This window comes from Sabethes cyaneus, chromosome 2 (genome assembly GCF_943734655.1).
Source record: "Sabethes cyaneus chromosome 2, idSabCyanKW18_F2, whole genome shotgun sequence".
Classification (NCBI taxonomy): domain Eukaryota; kingdom Metazoa; phylum Arthropoda; class Insecta; order Diptera; family Culicidae; genus Sabethes; species Sabethes cyaneus.
In genome coordinates, this window is record NC_071354.1 from 82,639,576 (window position 1) to 82,656,347 (window position 16,772).

Here is a 16,772-nt window from a genome sequence, read left to right on the forward strand (position 1 = left end):
CAGCGCCGCAAGGACGACAAATTGAAACTAGGTACTTGGAACAGAAGATAGCTTAATTTTGCAGGCTGTGACCGGATGCTGCTTGAACACCGCAAACACCGCATCGTAGCGCTGCAGGAAATGTGTTGCAAATGACAAGATCTGGAAGATCCGCGGCGGAAGAGCCCAGTTTTACCAGCGCCGATTCAGTGTTGAAAAATTCATAGCAGCAAAAAACTCAATGAGATTTTAAGCACAATAAATTTCAACTTTGATGAAGCGCCGAACTCACATATGAATTTCTCTCGCTATTATATGCGATGTCTCTGTTGCTATGCGATGTGAACCAAATTCAGCTGTGAGCAGTTTGCTTACTTCTTCCACAGCTGGCATATTTTATACAACGAACCAGAGAGCGAAAGAGAATTAACCGCCAGAGAAAACATCAGCTGCGAAAAAAGCTAGCACACATTCATGAATGAAGATGGCAAACAAAACGGCAGAATTTACATTTTTCCTTAGCGGAAATTGACATTTTCTTAACTAGAAAGTAAAAAACCTAATAAGAATTAGATAAACATGTAGTTTAAATGTGTGTTTTAGTATAACTTTACGATTTATTTAGAGATTCATTCTCTTACGCTCAGTCACAGTTACGTATCGCACGAGAGAATGCCTATGCTGTTCAACAACGAATTTGTATGTATAGGTGTATAGCTCCGGCTAGCAGTTGAAGCAAAGCAGAATATGATCAAGTGGGAAGAAATATGTGTGAGTTTTGTGCTTCTTGCTATGAACACTGTATTCTGTATAGGATCAAGTTGACATGATTCACAGTTGATTTTGATTTTTGATGAGTTTTGAGATTTCGAGTTTTTAACATCACTGGTCAGATTATAAGCTCAAAAAGCTTTGGATATAACCGTCTTAGATATTACGCTTCCTTATCAACATACTGTGCAACTGGTTATTAAAGTACTTGACAATTACGAGGCTAATTTAACGATCCTACTCACTCGTAGCACCACTTTGACTCGTAGCATTCCATACCCGCAGTAATACCATAATTTTCCAAGAACGGTACAGTGAAGTTACAGCATAAAGTGTTGTAAACAGTAAAATTCATAGTAACCGTAATGTTTTTACATTCATATTCGTTTTACATTTCTACCCGGGTGCACACCAACGATAACGGCTAACGATGTATAAACTTCGCAGCTTCACGAGGCCTGGTGATCCGAAGCGCCTTTTTCGCATGCAAAGATATTCTCAAATCCACCTGACCAACACACAATGAACCAGTTTGACCACGTTATCATAGATCGCCGCTTCTTCACTAGCATCACGAGTACATGTGCGCTCCAAACTGTCCACCGTAACCCAAACACGTCCTCCCCTTTAGCTGGAAATTAGGCAGTGGATAACCTGCAATCTTCGAGAATTACGCGCGATGTGGCACAGCTTTCTTCTGAGGAGATGGAGGAGGATGTGCTTCAATCCTCGAAGACAGCTGTGGTAGAATACGCTAGGCCATCGAATAAGTTGATTTCGCGGCACTAGGCAAAGAGCCCAGGAGTACACGATTTTGATGAGGAATGCCATGAAGCGGGTAGGAGTGCCATGGAAGATAACAATGTCCCAGCACCTTATCTCTGAGAAATAAAACGAGAAATCGGGTTGCTGTGGACCAACAAAACCACCGTTAAGGACCGCCTATCAGTAGAGTTTTATAAATACGCGCGCAACGGCGGTACTAGAGACTGGGTTATTTCCAAGATATGAGAAGCGGAATAGCTAACTATCATCTTCGGAATCTCGGTTTCGTACAAGATGATATTTGTCGCCTGTGTAATGCCGAGGATGAAACCTCGGAACACTTACTCGGCAATTGTGGAGTACTAATACGAGGCAGACTACAGTATCTCAGAAGGGGCCTACTAGAGTCTAGGGATATCTGGTTTGCGTCTCCGATCAGAATAATAAGGTTCGTAAACCAAACCATGGCACCTGTTTCGCTCCAGCTACCAGCCTATCACTTCCTCAATAAGTAATTAGGTGTTGGGCATTTTAGGATATGATAAACAGTCGAAGCCGTAACATATTCGCTTTTTAAATGTTGTACCATATAGGGTAACCAACCGATTTTGGACCCCCTCAGCAGCTGTACATAATTTGGACACTTACAACAAAATCAAATGGAAGTGTCCAAATTATGTACAGCTGCTGAGGGGGTCCAAAATAGGTTGGTTACCCTACTTTTTGCCGAGATTTCTGTGGCACTGCGTAAAAGTGTACAACGCGTTTCCGAAATTCTTCATGTTTCGATGCTATTTTAAGTAAAACTGGGCAAGCGTAAACAAAAAGAGGGGAGAAAGAGAGCTAACACATACATACTCTCATTTCGCTCTGAGCTCGTTTGTTGTTGAGTATAGGGCCCAAGTAACTATTTCTATGCATTTCCGTAAGCATTTTTATGAGAGTTTTATGAGAGTTTTTGGCAGTACTGTAGCTTATTTGTTTTAAGACACTAATAGTTCGCATTGAATAAATTTATCATAGACATAGCCTGAAAAGGTTTTGAAGGGCCATTTTAGACTGTTTCAACAGGCTATGATGACAAATAAAATGCAATTAAGTTTGATATGGGTGTATAAAGGCATAATACAACTCATTCTTTAACACCAAAGAAAAACCATCAACAGAGGATTTAATTATCCCCTATGTAGTCTAAGTCCCCCCTAACAAAAAAAAATCCCCCAAGAAGTATAACGATACTCTTAGGTAGCATATGTGCATAGCTTTTTGAATCAATATTAGAACAATATTTGGTTTATACCAAGTAACAATATTAGTTTTTTGATAATCTCTATACTATTACGGCCATACTCTTAAATCTTCTTTCAAGTCTCGTAAATATGAAGGCTATAACAAATCAAAAATGAGGAAATTTGGAAATGAACTAGTCTACACCAGCCGAAACAGCCAACTCAAAAATAAGTTGGGATCAACTAAAGACCCGATTGAAGAACATAAAAAAACCGGGATTTATGAAATCAGTTGCCCACATTGCGAAAAGGTTAACACTTGGCTTCTGGTTGAAAAACTTCGCTCTCTCTCTTTTCTCAGATCACATCATTTACATAATTCTACTTGGCTTTTTCAGGTTTTACGGGTTTTACTTATTCTTCTTAGATTTCGGACTCTTGCATAAGACATTAGCCAAAAGACACCACTTAAACTACGGATAATAAAATTAGTTTACCTACACATAGATTACGTAGGCTTAAGCTCCTATAAAAACTGTAAAATTGCTTTGGCTAATTAAGTTCGAAAACAGACACTGAGGAAGCCTGCAAGTCATAGGCGAAATACGTATTTGTCAAGAATAAATATGCATAGTAGAATTAAATTGGATTAGTTTTCTTTTTATTTAACTCCAGGTTTCGTATTCTACTAAGACGCTCCAAAAACATCAGTCAATCATGGCAAGCAAGTCGTCCGAGCCAAACAAATTCATCGAACCCAAAAAGGCCGCAGCAAGTTTACACAAGAACATCGCTTTTCTGAAGAGATGTCTAAAACATCACTTAACTTCATCTCGTAACTGTATCGAAATGCATTCCAGTTAATGGGCTCAGTCCTATAAACTGTTTTATTATGTCAGCATTTCAATTATTCTGAAGAACTGAATCATGTATATCGCCTCCACGTTTGCATGTATATGCCGTTTCTACGCATGATATATGTTTATGTTTATGTTTATGTTTATTTTACAAAATTCATCTGACAGTTGCGTCTTAATGAATAATCCCTAACTAATATCTAAACAGAACATTCAGTAAACGATCACGAAAAACATTAATTGGCACATTAAAGTCAAACATTTCAAAAACTTCATTAAAACGGTTACATATTATACGTATAGGTTCATGATCTCCAAATAAATGATTCCGCGGCTCCAGGTACAAGAAATTTCGTTGACGTAGCGGTCGTTCCGGAGCGTATATGTTCAGCTGTTCTAACAACGCCGGGCAGTCGATGTGATTCGTTAAAAGTTTAGCTGCAAACACGGCTTGTGCGATTCGTCGTCTAAGGTCCAGCGGCTGTAAATCGAGAAGTCGGCAGCGGTTCTCGTACGATGGCAAATTGAGCGGATCACGCCATGGGAGATGTCGAAGAGCATAACGGATGAATTTTATCTGCACCATTTCAATTTTGCGAGACCAATTAGCATGATATGGGCACCAAATAACCGAATTAGTTTCGAGGATTGATCTCACAAGTGAGCAGTACAGCGATTTCAAGCAGAGTGGGTCACGAAACTCGTCTGCAATCTTGAAGATGAACCCCAGCTGTCGGTTGGCCCTCGAGATAATGTTGTCATAGTGGTTCTTGAACGTAAGTTCCTTGTCCAACAGAACTCCCAGATATTTTATACACTGTACGCGGAGAAGGCAGTGGTTGGAAATGTTGTAGTTGTATTCAATGGGCGATCGTTTTCTATGAAATGAAATTACGTTGCACTTCTCTATGCTCAGTGTTAAGCGGTTAGTAGCACACCAGTTCACAAACGTATTCAAGTACTCCTGCAGTTCCATACAATCGTTCAGGTACGTAACAACTTTAAAAAATTTTGTATCGTCAGCGTAAAAGAGTCGGCAATCATGTGGGGTTAAACATGAAACATCGTTTATGAAAATCGAGAAGAGTAGCGGCCGAGGTTACTGCCTTGCGGAACTCCAGATTGGTTGGAGAAGCGGTTAGAGATACTTGATCCTATTTTGACACATAAGCTTCTGTTAGTCAAGTAAGATCTAAACTAGCATACGGCGTCAGCAGATACACCTAGTCGGTCCATTTTACAAAGCAGTATTCTATGATCTACTCGATCGAATGCAGCTTTCAAGTCCAGGTAAATAGCATCAGTCTGAAAGCTAGAATCCAAGCTTTGCAAGCACCGGGAAATAAACTGCATCAGATTCGTGGTTACCGATCTTTTCGGGAAAAATCCGTGCTGGTCAACATCAATATAGTATTTACAGCAAGCAAACAAAGCGTCATTCACGATAATTTCAAATAATTTTGGGCACATGGACGCGATCCCGCGATATTTTGTGACGTCGCGCTTGTCACCCTTTTTATGTATTGGAAACAGATACGAAAATTTCCATCGGTCAGGAAATTTGCGCTGTTGTATTGATATATTAAGAAGTTTTGCGATTGGTGAACAAAGTGCATTACTACATCGTTTTAAAACAACAGAGGGCATGCCATCCGGACCGACTGCATACGAAGTTTTCATTTTACCCAAAGCAGTTTTCATGATATCTTCGTTAATGTGCGGCAGCTCGAACGAAAAAACATCATGTGGCACTACGTTACAGGCTTCTTCAATTTGTGCAGCAGAAGTATGATTTGATAGACGATATATGCTGACGTTTATCTCATTTAGAATTAAGTTATACAGACCAAACTGTTTGCTGGGAGAATACATGCCGGCTAACAGGATGTGAGGTAGCCTCTCGAGTGGTGATGCTGTGATGGCTTTTAATGCTTGAAAAAACTGACAGCTTTGCAAGGCGAATATAAAACGCATTCAGCGCGTACAGTTTTACCCCTGGTAGTCTGTCAGCCCATGGATATGAACTGCTGACCGTGTTTGTCTTTCTCATATTTCTACTCTTCAAATTAATTCATTCATGAATTGCAGTGCTGAATGATTGCTCGACTAGCCTGTCAGTCAATTTTCTTGTTCATGACTGATATGTTAGATCTCAAAGCTTAGTTTATTAAACTGCTTGCTTTATAAAATAAACCAAAACGTGGCTGAAAGAAATTAATTAAAAATCCGGAGCTATGCCTACGTTTATTATAATTTCGTTTGCCGTTGTCGACAGTTCAACATGAATTAATGATTCATATTTGACTTCATTCACTATTACTGAGGATGAATGAATGTAGAGAACTACACGAACATGAACGCAACTGATTCGGTCGAATTGTTGTTTCCAGGTTGGCAATACTGAGTTCATTCCATCTGTATGAGCAGTATATTGCATCAATTTAGGTGTATTGCATAAATTGGATATGACATTTCTAAGCACTGAAATTAAAGTTGACTTTTTTAAATGTTTTGTCAGCGAATACCCCCTATCTGAAGTTTGGTCACAGCAAAAGCTATAACTTTTAAGCAAAGTTATTTATTGTTTTTGAAATGAGTGAATAGATCACTACTTGGTGGTATTCGAATAAATGGATGACAAATAGTTAGTTTCCTAGCAGAAGAACCCAATAATTAAAGTTTCATCATATTGCAGAAGTGCACCCGAGTAGCTCAAAGTTTTTTTATAATGTACCTTAACTAAATTATAATCACAAAAGATTAACGTGTCTAGCTTGTGCTAGTCCGCTGGTTCTTCAATGCCTGAAGAACCCAACTAACTGTGTTTGTACGAGTTCCAACCAATAACATTCAACCTAATCGTTATTTTACTAGCTTTGCACACTGAAAATCTGTTGATTTTATGGTAAGCCCCCAGTTGCTTCGGCCAGCTAAGCTTTGTTTGTTTCTGAGACCAGCGCAGTGCCCGGCTGACCGAACCAGCAGCGTCGAAGGTGCAACTAAAATGCCCATTCACAAACCGCAAAAACCGTATGACGGCGCGCGGTCGGTTCATCACGAACAGGATAAAAGTAAAAGTATCATCTGCCATCAACACGAGCCGATAGCGCAGTCTGCACCGTTGCAAAACCATCAATAGCGGTTGGCATTGAGAATCCATAATGTCTATATGCATAAAATGTTGTTTTTCAAGACGTCAATCCCATATAGTCACAGTTAGCCGGTAATGGCGATGGTTGTAAAAAAAACATATTGCGTTTATAAGTGGCGGGTCGATAATGAATTGGTCTGGCTGCGGTCGATGTGCCAACATAAATAATCCTTTACGCCAAGCTGCAGCTCATCTTTCCAGTTAATAGTTTATTCGATGAACAGTCTGTGTAGACTTTTTTCCCACAATACGAACAATGATTTATTCTGGAGATTAAATTAATGGTCAATTATGCAGAAATGTAATTGATATTTTGAACCTTATTTATAATCCAGAGTATTCGTTAATACCTAAGGTACTACACATCTGTTCAGAAATTCAAACTAGATATAGCTTGACAGTGAACATCCTGTATGGGGCATACATCAATGACATTTCTTGAAGGCCATCAACTTGTTCAAGTATTCCGACTGTTGATTCTATCTAATCGATTAAATCTGATCGATTAAACAAGATTAGACACTCGAACCAATCAAACAAACCGGAAAATCACAAGTCGAAAAATCATGACCGTTGCTGCTAACAGAAGAGTTCTCATCAATACTCACCCGTGATATGATGATCCCGGCGATGCTGATGCGGATCCGTGGTCCTTTCAGCAGCCGATACCGCAGGTCCACTCCGTTCCAGAACGAGACAAAGTAGCGCTTCACCTGGACGTTGTCGCCGCCGTGTAACCGGTAGCCGTCGTAGTCCACTATCACCAGAATCTCCGGATAGATTGTGGTATCGAGCGCTCGTGGTGACTTGTAATACCCTTGCGGACTTCGTTTGGTACGAAATCGCTTCTGCAGCCGGTCCGGCTCCATGAATGCTGTCAAAGTGGCAAATATCGAAGGGGTAGAGAAGATGGAGAAGTGAAGATTAGTCGATGACATGATTTACGCGGTGGTTTGTTTGCTTTTGGTAGCGCTTTTTAAACTATCCGTTCTAGCTCTAGCAGTGCTGATTGTTATGGACAGCTTTCGCTATAAAGGATAGAATATTTTAATCGACAGCACGATCAGTATAATTAACGAGCTGTTAAATCCTTTTCCGGGCTGTGTAGAACATTTCGTTCGATCACTAGGCTTACCATAATCACTGCTGTCATCGTTGTGGTTGTCCGATGACACCGTTCGCTTAAAAATAACATGATGAACACTACCATCCTCCGCCTGGGAGATTTCGGTTGGCACTGGTTTTATCACAAGTTGATGTCCTATACTACCCTCCTGCAACGAAAAGGGAAAGGATGGAAAAGTCGAACGTTAGTGGGCATATAAAAATTAAACGTGGGATGCGATGGAGTTGTTTTGCTAGTGTAATTTAACGGTAAGTATCTTGAGTTTTGTAAATTTGCCTCGGTAACAACAAGTTTATTACGTTGGGTAATAACTTTTTGACCAATGATGAATTTATACGTATTTGTTTTCGATTACACATTTTTAGTACTTGATACCTCCAGGACTTGTTTTAGTTATTGCAAAAATACTTTCGTGCAAGGGCTATAATGAGTAAAACTTAGGCTAGGCAGGTATATTTATTTGATTTTTTTGATTTACAATTGCTTTGATTTACAATTGCTAACATATGTCTATGCTGAAGAAAGTATAACCAACAGCTATTTTTATATAAATAAAAACTAGCTTAGCCATAAAACCGTTGCGAATTATTGATATAGCTTATAGTCAATAGAAATATCTGGCCAAGTGTTAAAGTCACTTTGTTCAATATTATGTGAATTATAACAATTATAACTGAATTATAGCAAATTCTGGTTGGTAAATGGCTGGACAGCGTGTACCATCCGTGCCTCGCGTACTAGTAGGAATAAAATAGACGTCTTATCCAGTAACTCCTATTTATGCTTCCACGCGATGCGATACCAGCTGGGATACGAGTAACCAAATGAAGATTAGGTAAGCTAACAGTGAAGAGGGGCTCTTTCGAACTTCCGAGCGTCTATTCTTCATGTTAGAAGCGGCCCAAAACGGCGTCTGAGCTCCGTATTGCGGGCCATCCTTGTGCTAGTATGTGACTTTAAACAGTGCAGCGCACAGGCTGTAGCCTTAGTCATAGCACCTTAAAAATTATACGAAAGTACGAAGAGCAAAGAAATTCTGACCGGATCAGGAAAGCGGACTGTTAATTGGTAACATGGGACGTGGAATTGCCGATTTTTCACCCTTCAAGAGAGCACTCAAGTGTTCTTCGACGTATTGGAAGGGTTCAACGGTACGCACGTTCAATGATGATCATACCATCTACCAGAGCTACGGTAATACACATACTCATAGTGATTGGTAAGATGTGGGAACAGGTGATTGGGTGAAAAATCGTGATTTTAGTAAGTAAAACGATAAATTTTACTTCGAAATTCAATACGGTCTGTACGGTTTTTTATCGAAGGCGGTGTTAAATAAAATAAAAATAAAAGTGTCGACCTGGACCGATGTAATCCCATTAAATTTCTATGGCCAATATATTACTACTACATCCATACAAAATTTTATTTTCAAATGTATTCATCCGTTTTTACGTTATTGACATTTGAAAAAAAAAAACATTTTTTTAAATCCCTATCAGAAATGCAGATCTCACCACTTCTTAGAGAGCATTGGAATATTCTTATATGTTTGTTTGTTTTATTTGATCGGCCACCAGCACACCGAAAGGCTATTGGGCATTCTTAAATGTGTTTTAGAGCCACCAGTTGAATGGCGTAGAGCTGGGGGAGAAGTGTTTGTTTTTATCGCCGGTTTGAGAAACTCTTCCCAAGACAACACCTTTTCGGCGTTGTATAAGATTCACAAGGTGCTTTCTTGGGCGTACCTACTAAAATCTTTCCTACTCTAGCACATTCCTCAAGGGTCCTGGAACCATCGTTAGGTACTACTTCAGAAGGGAGTATGGGTCTAGATACACCATCTATGGTGGCTTCTATATGCCCTAACTGTCGTAACTGCCAAGGCCCAAGCGATCTATACTTTGGCTTGCCTGATGGACTCTGTGACTAACCTTTCTGCTATGCCTAACCTTGCAATTGCACCCGTTCTAGCCATAGTAACACTAACATCACGTTTGTCACCGCTTCATTTTCGGCGGTACACACGCGTTTTTCTGCATACATTCTCTTCTTTTCTGCATGTTTTTGGCATTCGTGTCTACTCACCGAATCTTCGAAGTGCAGGTAGTGTCGCCAGTGAATTCTGTGAGCAGCAGCTAAAGTCTCAGCACCTCATCGTATAGGGCGTTCCAGAGCGTCGAAGTCAATATAGACGGATGCCTGCCTGTTGACGGCGTGTTGCAACGCGGCTCAGGAAGCCACGGAGAACGCTACCAACAGCGGTAAGGCATCCACCAAGCGTCTGAGACAGTCCCCGGTAAAAGCCCTCAGGCTAGCGGCTTGGAGGAGCCAACCGATCAACCAGCGGGAAGCACCAAAACGGGTGGCCCGTGGATCGAGGTCAAGGCCAAGAGGAAAACAAGAGGAAGCTCCACTAAAAAGAAAGCTTCCAAAAACCGACAGGTAGACGAGCGAAGAAGGGTGATGCTCTTATCCTGAAAACCGACGGGTCGAAATACACGGAGGTTCTGAAGGCAATGAGAGGAGATGCTCTACTCAGGGACGTGCGGAGCATCCGCCGCTTCCGCACTGGCGATATGAACCTTGAGTTAAAGAAGGACGCCACCAAGAAGAGTTCCGCATACAAGTCGATAGCGGAAGGAGTGCTCGAGGAGGGAGTGCAGGTACGTGCTCTCACACCAGAAGTGACTCTCCTGGTTTAGAACCTGGATGAGATCTCCGAAGTGTGCGAGGTCGTACAAGTTCTCAAAGAGCAATGTGGAGTGGTGGTGGCAACCGAGGCGGTTCGCCTGCGCACCGGTCCTGTCGAGATCCATGTAGCCACTATACGACTTTCGCTGACGGACGGAAACGAAGCCCTGAAAGCTACTAGGCTAAATGCGGGTGGTTGAGCACTAAGCTAAGCGTATCGCACCAAGCTGAGTTTCTGAGTCGGCAACGGACATTGCCTTCATCTCGGACCCATATCGCGTCCCTGCCGGAAACGGCAACTGGGTCTCGGATAGGTCCGGCGTCCGGGACGGTGGCTATATGGACGACAAGCAAGTTTCCGGTTCAAGAGGTTGTGTCAACTGCAGCCGAGGGATTTGCGGTTGCCAAAGTGGGTGGAGTGTTCTGCTGCAGCTGTTGTACTCCGCCGAGTTGGTCTATCGAGCAGTTTACGCGGATAGTAGACCGAGTATCAGTTGTGCTGACTGGTCTAAGACTGGTGGTTGTGGCGCGCGACTTTATCGCTTGGGCGGTAGCGTGGGGAAGTCGTCGCACGAACCTTCTTCTTCTTCTTCTTCTTCTTCAGCAGCATAGGGCCACTCGTCGCCAATTTCCTAGTCGTCTCAGAAGTCGCAAATCGCTTTCGACCTGCTCGAGCCATCGTGCACGTTGGTGCCGGTGGGGTTGTTGAAGAGGACTATTTTCGTCACATTTTCGTCCGGCATCCTTACGACGTGTCCGGCCCATCGTAGCCTGCTAACTTTCGCTAGATGTACGATGGGAGTCTCCCCAAGCAGTGCCTGTAACTCGTGATTCATACACCTCCCCCACTCTCCGCTTTCAGTTTGTACTCCGCCAAATATCGTCCGCAGCACTTTCCGCTCGAACACAGCAAGGGCGCGTATGTCCTCCGTGAGCAGCGTCACGGCTTCAAGTCCATAAAGAACTACCGGTCTAATAAGAGTTTTGTACATTGAACCATAGGGATCGGATCCTGCTTGAGGCTCTGGCAAAGCTCAACGTAGATCTGTCCAACGTTGGTACCTTTAGTAGAAACGGTGCAGTGTCTATCATCGACGTGACATTTGGCAGTCCTGGTCTGAGAGGAGACTGGAGGGTAGACAATGGCTACACTCACAGTGACCATCAGGTGGTCCGCTATGGGGTCGATCAGATAACGAGGCGGCAGGCGGCGATTAGAGCCGACACTCCAACCACCCGTGGATGGAAGACATCATACTTCGATCCTGAAGTATTTGTGGAAGCGAAAGAGTGCGGTGATCGCGATATGCCCGATCCGAACGCTGATCATTTGGTTGAGGTACTGTCGCGAGCGTGTGACGCTACCATGCCTAGGAAAGGCCGACCTAGGTATGGGAGGTAACCGGCTTACTGGTGGACAGATGAAATTGTGGAACTCCGCGGAGCGTGCTCTCATGCGAGGAGAATTATGCAAAGAGCTCGTTCGGACGAAGGCAAGGCTGAATGTCGAGTAGCACTTGTTGCTGCAAGCGCAGCGCTTAAGAGTGGGATAAAAGTTAGTAAACGAGCCTGCTTCGAAAGGTTATGTGCTAGCACCAATGCGAACCCGTGGGGTGATGCCTACAGGGTCGTAATGGTAAAGACCAAGGACGTGATGGTGCCCCACAGAGCAATCACCAGAGATGCTGGAAAGTATCATCGAGGGTCTCTTTCCGCGCCATGAGTCAAGGCCCTGGTCCCAGGCCGCCGAATCGTCCCACGGCCGGCGTTCCAGTATCTCAGACCATAGCGTAAAATGGTCGGCCTTCATGCCGATCATCCAAAGTAATGTGGGCAACGGCGGTTTAGAGGTCGGGTAAGAAGCTACAGCTACGAACGAGGAACTCATTGAGATCGCTAAATCCCTAAAAGTGAGCAAGGGACCGGGACCGGACGGAATCCCGAATCTGGCCATTAAAGCGGTTATTTTGGAAGCTCCCGAATTATTCGGGACAGTAATGAGTAGATGCCTGGAAGATGACCACTTCCCGGACAGATGGAAGCGATAGAACCTGGTCCTATTGCCAAAGCTGGGAAAACTTCCGGGTGTCCCCTCGTCAAATAGGCCGATCTGTCTGCTCGATACTACCGGCAATATGCTGGAGAGAGTTATCTTTAACAGACTCGTCCATCCCTGGTCCCAGGCCTGATGTCCGTACTGACCTAACGTCGCACACCTATGGTTGTGCGTTTTTACCTCAGTGATGGCTAAGCTACGATTCGCAGGAAGTTATGAGGAAGTGACCGGTGCGACCCGCGGACTGATTTGAGCGATGTCTATGAATTCATATCTGTCTCTATATAACAGAACTTTAACTTTAACGTTAACTTTAACTCTTCCAGAGATGGTGTTGCCACCAGGCAAACTGTTTTTATGATATGTATATTATGGAAATTTTTCCATTCCTTTAGTCTTAGTTTTGCATATGGTCTTTAAAAATATAATATGCATTTCAATATGTCAAACTGACAATGTGAATGTCATTGTGAATGTAGCATGTAAATGCTTATCAAAATCGGTTAAGGTCGATACGGAAATTCAATATATTTTTTTCATCAATTGACATTTCCAGCGATCAAACGGTGGGCAGATGCGATGCTAAATATGTATTTCAGACATACTAATTTCCCAGTGCTTACAAGTAATAACTTAGAAATATGAACGCCAGGAAGGAGCAACGTATTCTGTGAGTGTTGATTTAGATATGGTAAAGATGTTGATAAAGTATGATGGTAAAGATGTCTGCTATAGGTTATAATCTTGATATTAATATCCACTTTATTTATATCGTACGATTTGTAAATTATTATAACTATCTATCATAGCTATAAATCCATTTCTTACGATTGGTCTTACAAAATGCAAAGGATATATTGCATGTTTCTTTTTATGAGCACAAGACTTTTAGATGTATGCCGTTGAAGCACAAAAGAGAAATATGATACATTGAATTTCTCATGCAATCGCACAATATTTATTGCCACTATCTGGTTTAAACGCTAATACGCATTCTACGCGTTTGCATCCAGATCACGCTTGCTGCAACACTCTGCAAAATGCACGGATAAATTTAACCCTTTCATGAGCAACACCGTAAAAAAAATTTCTCACCGTCCTTTTTCTTCAACAGTAAAAATGGCCAAAATTCGCAAAATATTTTTTTCGCAATTTACTTGAAATCCGGTTTTTGAAAGATGATAATTCTTGAACACATGTTGTAATATTGATGCCTAAATGTAAAGAAATCTGTTTTAAACACATTTTTCCATATTATCCATTTTAAACAAATTTCACATGTAGCACTAAGACTCCAAAATCGAAAGTGTTCTACAGATGGCCTGACCAGTTCGAGGGTTAACCGGCCGGTTCCCACCAAGAGCTCCAAATGCAGTTAACCTTTTGCCGTGATCTTTAAAATTATGCCCGCTCTCCATAGCATAGCAGATACGCATCGCACATCTTCGATGTCTTTTGGGCATAACTCAATTCGCAGCTAGAGCATCGAGTCACCACACCACACCAACGTAACATCAAGATCACGATCTACCGTGTGTCATTAACTACTGCATTTCAAGATATTTCGACACGAACTTCTGCTTTGCAGGCACGCAAAAGCCATAAATCTTCGCAATCCACTTTTCCCCGTAAAGAATCCTAACAGTATATAAATTATCGGATACGGTTTCAACTGAACTTATTCTGTTCGATTAAAGAAGTTATAAGCGAAATACGAGCACGTCTTTTATTTATTGGAAGCACGTTGTCGGCGTTTGCGAATAAGCAATCCTTTATCCTCGCTGCTTGGTACCGCCCCGAGTTGAGCTGATTGGCGAGTTCAACCACCCTTGTAAAATATAAATTAAACAATTTGATTTGCCAAAGAATTTAAAAACACTTAATTACATACGACAATTGACTTTTAATCTAAGTTCGCATCTCAATGATGTTTGTTGCAATATCAGCGGTTGTCCTTGTGATTGGCAGTTTCTTCGAAGACTAAGTCTGGGCACTTTCTGCCTCACGTCATTGATACAATCGATAGGCATAACTCTAGCCGGCACCAATCGAACAGTGTGATTAGCACAGCGTGGTTCTGAAAGCTGCGATCATCACCGGACCGGACCGGTAATGTGTTATTAATAAGTACTGTTGGAAATGCACATTCTTTTCTCCGGTGCGGTGGCAACAACCAAGAGCGTGTATCATTATGCTTTATAGCTATTGGCCTATGCGGCGTACTATTCCGGAAAAGCTGATGAATAGCTTCGTAACGAATTGGTAATCAATCGTCACTTGAACCGACTAAGACTGTGTGTTATGGTGCCGCTTGGTTGATCAGATGAGTGCCATTTACACCAGGCAGAGCTAGGCAAAGCGAAATCATCACTCTATAGGCGATTGTTTGCATTAGGAAATATTACCTAAGAGAGTTTGCATAATGCTGATCTCTGATGCTAAAATGGTAGAACACGACAGAAGACCGGCGATGCGGTTGTAAATATGTACATACAGGTGTGAATGTGGCTAGGATTCGATGAATGAATACACTGCACACTGGCTGGCTGAGGATGATGAATGTGTTTGGTTTCCTCTTCGAGCGATCGAGCGATCGATCGATCGATTGCTATCGCTGGTGAATGCTAATGAAATCGATTGTTGTTTCAATTCACGCCCCGGGGGAAGCATGCGAACATGTGCACTTGAATGCTTTGACGTGCTTAATCAGCTGATGATAGAGTTTTCATTAAACTGTGGAAGAGCGTCCTTTTGTTCAGTTTTTTGATAAAGATATTGTTGAAAAAAATGCCTGTATGTTGCTTCTCACGCCTTCGAAACGAGGGCATATAAAGGAAACATGTTCTGTAGTTTCTTCTACATCCAGGCATTCGGGACACGCGGGGGACTCCGCATGCTCGAACATGTGCAGATACTGTCTAAAACAACCATGCCCTGACAAAATCTGTGTCAGGTGGAAGTTGACTTGGAGTGGCGCCTGTCGACCCACCCGGATAATTCCACCGGTGGGTCCACCGGTTTTTTGTGGAATCAGAGCATGCCCGCTGCCATGTGGTCATCGAAGCCAATCTTGTGGTACTCCGTATGCCTCTAGTTCCACGTTGGTTGAAGCACTCTACGTCCTCACTGATGATGATGCCAATAGGCTATCATACCCCCTAAGACGCAGATTGCGTCATGTAGTGACGCACTCGCCACTCTCAAGCACATGAGACGATAGGTACTTTCCAGCTTACCTAGGTAGCTTTTGGTTCCTAATGCCAATGACCACACCAGTCCGCCCTACCGAAGTATGGACTGGACTACGTTGACTAAAAGCCTTCGCTAGCTGCCATATACCGCAGAGCTATTAGACATCATAAGAGACAATGCCGAAATAGCTGTGGAAGCCTTCTTGCAGGCATAGTCGACGTGGCTCCCGAACTTGAGCTTGTCGTCGACCATGACTCCCAGGAGCTATAAGGACCGTGTTGACGAAATATTGCAGTCCCCGACGCTGATATTTGTTTGCAGCACCGACTTGCGGTTGTTCACCACGATAACCTCCGTTTTATGATGCGCAAGCTCCAGTTTCCTGGAGGGCATCCAATCTTCGACAATGCTTATAGAGTGGGCAGTCGTCAATTCAACCTATCTGATAGATTCACCATAGGCTTCCAAGGTAATGTCGTCTGCAAAGCCGACAATCACAACCCCTGCCGGGAACCTTAGCTTCAACACCTCGTCATACATGACGTTCCAGAACACCGGACCCAGTATGAAACCTTGCGGAACCCCTGCGGTGATTGGAACGCACTTCTGACCCTCCTCCATGTTGTAGCATAGCACAAGATTCTGAAAATATGGCTATGGAGCACCAACTAGCGCTATTAAACGCATTTCTCACGTCGAGCGTGACAATTGCGCAATAGCGGATACCTGTCCTCTTGCACTGGATTGCCACCTCGGCTGTCTTAGTAACCGACAAGATGGCATCCACCGTAAATTTGCCTTTTCTGAAGCCGAATTGGTTCCTTGACAGATCGTTTGTACCTTCAGTGTACTGTACGAGTCTGTTAAGGGTAACCCTCTCCGGCACCTTGGCGGCAGTATCGAGTAGACAGATCGGCTTATATGACGAGGGGACACCCGGAGGGTTTCCCGG

General features: G+C 42.8%; 1 protein-coding gene across 4 annotated transcripts in view; it reads right to left on the reverse strand.

Moving 5' to 3' along the window:
• LOC128738104 (venom metalloproteinase 3) overlaps positions 1 to 16,772 on the reverse strand; it is a 373,270-nt gene that overhangs the window by 68,299 nt on the left and 288,199 nt on the right. For all 4 annotated transcript variants that reach the window (XM_053832958.1, XM_053832957.1, XM_053832959.1 and 1 more), the window contains 2 exons: positions 7,888 to 8,026; positions 7,361 to 7,626 (listed from right to left, as the gene is read on the reverse strand). In XM_053832958.1, the coding sequence (XP_053688933.1) occupies positions 7,361 to 7,626; positions 7,888 to 8,026 (405 nt within the window). The remainder of the gene's footprint in view (positions 1 to 7,360; positions 7,627 to 7,887; positions 8,027 to 16,772) is intronic.